Source organism: Podarcis tiliguerta (assembly GCF_965153285.1).
Source record: "Podarcis tiliguerta genome assembly, chromosome: 13".
Classification (NCBI taxonomy): Eukaryota; Metazoa; Chordata; class Lepidosauria; order Squamata; family Lacertidae; genus Podarcis; species Podarcis tiliguerta.
This window is the reverse complement of record NC_139546.1, coordinates 23,044,982-23,050,981: the sequence shown is the minus strand read 5'-3', so window position 1 is coordinate 23,050,981 and position 6,000 is coordinate 23,044,982. Positions and strand designations below refer to the sequence as shown.

Here is a 6,000-nt window from a genome sequence, read left to right as displayed (position 1 = left end):
GCAGCTTCTGTCTTTGTATAAATCAGCCACATCAATGTCTGGCATCTCCGCTAAACTTACCTGGGAGTAAGATAACTCTTTACTCCGAAATTTGGATGACATTTTACAATTTGCTTGGATGAATTCACATCGTTACACTCTCAATTGTTGGGCTTACACTGCTAATATTCTTAGATTTTCAAGTATTGTATTTCTTTATCCTTGGATCACAAATATTCTTCCAAGAATGAATATGTATCTTGAAAAGGAAACAAGGGACTACTGTGTGGGTGGGTGAAACATGGCTTGTTGCCTGCAGGTTCCCTTGAGTTGTGGACTGAGCTGCTGTGACATCATGGAATGTTTGTGAGCATCCAAATTGTCCAGGAGAAAGCATCTGTAAAGAAAACATTAGTAGTGCCATTTCTGTAAGGGAAGTAAAAGGTCCATTTGCCTGGTAAAGAATCTTCACATAATGCTGAGTGAAGTTTTTGATGTTAGGAATGGAATCCTCCTCCCCTTGGAATTGGTTGTATCAAGTGTTTGCGGGGGGAGAGGGCGTTTCAGAGAAAGAAAAATATTGTTTACAAATTAAAATAGATCTGCGACTTATCAGTCAGGTCTCCAAAACTACCGTATTTTTTGCTCTATAAGACTCACTTTTTCCCTCCTAAAAAGTAAGGGGAAATGTGTTTGCGTCTTATGGAGCGAGTGCAGGCTGTGCAGCTATCCCAGAAGCCAGGACAGCAAGAGGGATCACTGCCCTCTTGCTGTTCTGGCTTCTGGGATTCAGAATATATTTTTCCTCCTCTAAAAACTAGGTGCGTCTTATAGAGCGAAAAATACGGTAGCTTTTGATGGTACAACAGAATTCAAATATAGATGTAGAGTATAGACTATTTCCAGAACTAAACACCCAGGTTGGTTAATATGGCCTTGCATTGGGAAGGCATGCCTACCTCCAGTATGTAATAGGTCAAAAACATGGGATGGTGTTCACACACTATTAAATCTTATGCTCCATTGAGGTCAGTAAAAGAGCATATGCTCTGAAGGCTCAGCAGCCTTGATCTCTTATTAAAATGATCTCTGGCAGTATGGTTGCAAAAGACCTGAAACTTACTATTGGACAGCATTGGGCTAGTGGCGATTTAGTAAAAGGCAACTTCATTTGCCTTCCTTGAATAGTGTTACCACCTACCCCCAGATCTTGATCAGTTTCCAGAACTGAGAGCCAGAATCTCAGCTAAACTGTTAGGTCTCATTTTTACTCCCTTTGTTTCTCTAGGAAAGCCAGTAGATGCAGGAAGTCAGTTTCCACAAAGAAGTCCTTCTGTGCTTGTAGTTTTGCAGTCCTGTATCTAGTCCAACTGAAGGCATTCTTTCATTCACTGTATATTTGTACTTTTAAGAGCCAGGTAGGAGTGGTTCAGTTTATGTGTATTTGTAAAGGTGAGAGGCATTCTTCGAAGGCTTCACTTTCAGGTAGCATTGTACAAAAGAATCGGCGTTTGGCTCTTTTCATGATAAGCAGCATTTGGCATGTATTCTGAGGCATTTTGTCCTTTGCAGGTAACTTTTTTTAAAAAATGAATTCTGGGTCACTCAACACAAGTTCAGAGCCATCCCAATATGCAAGAGGGTTGTCACTATCTATAAGCATCTTTTCCTGTGACTTTCTTAGATTTTGTAAGTTTTATTGTAACAAAACATGCATTCATTTAATTCAAGACAGTAATAATGATGATCCCAATAATAAAACAAACCTGGTTCTTGGAACGCCCAACTCCCATCAGCCCCAAGCTATTACTGCCTGTTTGTGTGAGACGGGAGCTGCAGTCAACCTGTGGAGGCTCCGAGCCCTGCCGCATAAAAGTACCCCATTTCAATAATGTTTTCACCTGATCATTTCAAAGCTACTAGCAGTCCTCTTAAACTTATCCTTCTGAGAGGAAAACCCCTTTCCTTCAACCTGCAATATGCAAAGCATCGCGAGACGTATTTTACATATTACATTGAATTTTACATATTATATACATATTTTAATTTAAACAAAATTGTTGCGTGTTTTCATTCCCATATTTCTACACGAGTAAACAGTATTCGTCTTTCCTTTTTTTCAGTCTTTGTTTTCAGTAGGAACAGAGGTCACGTTTCCCCTTTTCCCACCGCACCTTGATTCTCCTTTTCAAGTAGCCCGATACATGCGGAACTACATCACCCAGCATGCAACTGGTGGCAGGGGGGAGCTGCTGCGTAGCAGCCTCCAGCCAATAGCCATACCAGAACCCCTATCCTGCACATGCGCAGTGGCGCCCACGCGCCCACGCCGCCTCGGAGGGGTCCCGGGCATCATGGCGGAGCCGGAGGTCTCATCGCAAGCTACCCGGGCCCCGCAGGCTAGCGCTCCCTCCGTCTCCACAGTGTCTGCGGCCACGGCTCCGCCGGTAGTGGGAGGAGGCGGCGCCGGAGGAAGCAGCAGCGATCCGGTTCGCCCGGGTTTGAGCCAGCAGCAGCGCGCGAGCCAGCGTAAGGCGCATGCGCGGAGCTTCCCGCGGGCAAAGAAGCTGGAAAAGCTAGGGGTGTTCTCAGCCTGCAAGGTACGGGGGCCCGGAGGGATCAAAAGACTGGGAGTTCCTCCCGTGTACGTGGTCCAGCCATAGCTGCATCCTTTCTCTAGACCAGAAAAGATGTTGCAGACATAGAAGCTGTATTTGTTTGTCCGGGATGTTCGTTTACGTTTTCAATCGCCTATATCCCGGAATTCTATGGGCAAACGGCAACAGTTGGAAATAAAATGTTTTTGGATGTAAGGAGCTGTCTAACAAACCATGTGGTCCAAACTGTCTGTTCTGATTTTTTGGTAATGGGCCTCCATGGTTTAAGGCAAGGTCTTTTGGATTATGCCTGCCTGAAATCTATTGCCTGTTGATGCCAGGATGTGAACCTGGAATCTTCTGTTTATTATATTTTGCTCAGCTATAGCCCCATTTTAAAAATAATAATACAGTAATTATTATAATATGCATGTTTAGAAAACAATCGTGAAATGAATCTTGAAATATGTAGTATCTCTAGCTCAGTTGGTAGAGCATGATACTCTTAATCTCAGGATTATGAGTCCGAGCCCCACGTTGAGCAAAAGATTCCTGCATTGCAAGGGGTTGGATTAAATGATTCTTGTTTTCCCTTCCAACTCTTCTAAAGCCTTGTATCTGCCTCAGCTGAAAGAGCAGTACTGAGCTTTATGGCAGGAAGCATGCCGTTGGTCATAGCTGTTAATTCTAATCATGAAATTCATTTCCACAAAAAGTGAAGCTATTGCAGCACTTCCAATTGTGGTCAGTGCTATTCCAAATCATGAGTGGCCCCACTGAAGTTAATGGGCATGACTGACTAAGATTCATTAATTTAGTAGGTCTACTCTTGAGTAGGAATAGCATTGGATCATAGAATCATAGATTTGGAAGAGACCACAAGGGCCATCGAGTCCAACCCCCTGCCAAGCATACAATTCATTATGCCTGATCTAGTACTAAATATGTGGATGAATCAAAGGAATCAGTATCTGGAGCTTGGTAATTGTGAGTGATGAAATGGAACTTGGCTTTTTCAGCTTCCCACTTCTGGTAGTTGTGCATCTCTGCTCAAGGATTCCTGTGTCCCTTTTCTGCAGTCAGGCAGATGAAGTCATTCCCACTGTATCTTTGCAAACCTCCTTTTGCAGTCATTTGCAGCAGCATAGTGATATGTGTGGGAAGCGACTGTGCATTCTGTAACAGGCACCACATAGAATGGCTCTGTTCTGCCTTAAAACAATGAGGGAACCGATTAAGTTGCATAAACATTTTTGCATCCCCCCTCCCCATTTTTAGTGGCTGTGATTTTATGGGAAGCAAAAATGGACGCAGAAAGAGTGAGGAAACACATTCCCATTGCCTTGGCCACCTGAGCCAACTCTCCTCTGTGCTGCGGCAGTTCAGCACACTGAAGCGGCAAGTGTCTGCTCAGACGCTCATCCAAGTATATAGGTCCTGCCTGTCTGCACTGTGTTGCTGTCTGTGGGGTGCATGCTGCACCTGCCAAAACACATTCTGGCACAACTGGAATTTGATAGGGACTTCAGAGAGATGCCATTGCATCTCTGTTTACTTATACTGGTCTCAATAAATAGTCAAATCTGACTAGCCCTATGATACGTCATCATGTCTGCTGCAATAAATTTCTGATTGGATTGGCTCTCGCAGTGAAGGGAAAAGAGGTAGCTCTGTACGTTAAATAATTTTTTAAAAAATGGTGCAGAAGCAGATCAGTAGAACAATGGCTGTAAACAACCAGGAAAAATGAAGCCAAAAGGGGGTGAAGTTTGGTGTGTTTCCCCCGAAACCCAATCCAGGGTACATTTCACATCCCTTGAAAGCACCTTTTCTTTTTGCCTTAAACATGCCTGAGTGAAAATTCAGCATGGCTCTGCTTTTATTAAAGCAGCTTTTTACCTGTAACATGTTAGTTATGGTGTTCATGGATGTGAGCGTTGCCCCAATTTTTTTCTATACATAGCAGCCTTGCACTCTCTCTCTCTCTCTTTCTCCCCACTCCTCCAGGCTAATGACTCTTGCAAATGCAATGGGTGGAAGAACCCAAACCCTCCCACAGCCCCCCGTATGGACCTGCAGCAGACGGTCACCAACCTCAGCGAGCCCTGCCGTAGCTGTGGGCACACGCTAGGTAACTCAGCAAGCCTCTCTCTCTCAGGCTGTTTTATTCCCAGCCCAGGTGAAGGCAGTTGGGAGTCGGGAAGAGGACTTCCCCATCAAGTCTACCACCAGCAGAAGTGATGCTGTACTGTGAAAAATGCCCTTCTCCTCTGCCATATATGAAGCATCCTTTATTAGTTGCTTCAGACATCTGGTGAAAACATGTTTTTGCCCAGGCTTTCCCTGACCCGTAAGATTGGACCCTGTTACTTCTGAATGCCTTATTTTGGCTGTTCCTACTTTTATTTGTTTATTAGTATTTATTTTGACAGTTTATATACAGTGTGGGACGCGGGTGGCGCTGTGGGTTAAAGCCTCAGCGCCTAGGGCTTGCCGATCGAAAGGTCGGCGGTTCGAATCCCCGCGGCGGGGTGCGCTCCCGCTGTTCGGTCCCAGCGCCTGCCAACCTAGCAGTTCGAAAGCACCCCTGGGTGCAAGTAGATAAATAGGGACCGCTTACTAGCGGGAAGGTAAACGGCGTTTCCGTGTGCGGCTCTGGCTCGCCAGAGCAGCGATGTCACGCTGGCCACGTGACCCGGAAGTGTCTTCGGACAGCGCTGGCCCCCGGCCTCTTGAGTGAGATGGGCGCACAACCCTAGAGTCTGTCAAGACTGGCCCGTACGGGCAGGGGTACCTTTACCTTTTACCTTTATACAGTACTGCTTAGTTATGATTGTCTCTAAGCAGTCTACAAAAAACCTTCTCTTTAAAAAAAGGGTAGGGACCGTGTCCCTGCTCGCTTTGCCCACCAATCCCACTTACTTTCCCCTTGGTGTGCAAAATCCCCACTCCCCCACCATCACCCCACTATCCTTATGATGAACTGCTATGTGACAGCATCCTTACATTTGTATTATATGTTAAGGTAAAAAAAGAAAGAGCTCCTGTACTTTGGGTGCCAAATTCCATATTGGATATCAGACTTTTTATTTGGTGGTTATTAAAAAAAAAATTAAATACAGTTTGTTTCATTTTTATCTCAGTCTGTCTCCATCAAACTCAGGCCAGTGGACGTGGTTCCCCCTTTCATTTTATATTCATGACAACTACAGTGGTACCTCGGGTTACGTACTTAATTCATTGCAGAGGTCCGTTCTTAACCTGAAACTGTTCTTAACCTGAGATACCACTTTAGCTAATGGGGCCTCGCGCTGCTGCTGCGCCGCCGGAGCCCGATTTCTGTTCTCATCCTGAAGCAAAGTTCTTAACCTGAAGCACTATTTCTGGGTTAGTGGAGTCTGTAACCTGAAGCATATGTAACCTG

General features: G+C 45.0%; 1 protein-coding gene across 1 annotated transcript in view; it reads left to right on the top strand.

The window, feature by feature from the left end:
- The first annotated feature begins 2,168 nt into the window (after positions 1–2,168).
- The window catches only part of KAT2A (lysine acetyltransferase 2A), a 28,533-nt gene continuing 24,701 nt past the window's right edge, over positions 2,169–6,000 (top strand). Inside the window, exons 1-2 of the mRNA XM_083409142.1 lie at positions 2,169–2,579; positions 4,584–4,707. Of these exons, the coding sequence (XP_083265268.1) occupies positions 2,184–2,579; positions 4,584–4,707 (520 nt within the window). The 5' untranslated portion in view covers positions 2,169–2,183. The remainder of the gene's footprint in view (positions 2,580–4,583; positions 4,708–6,000) is intronic.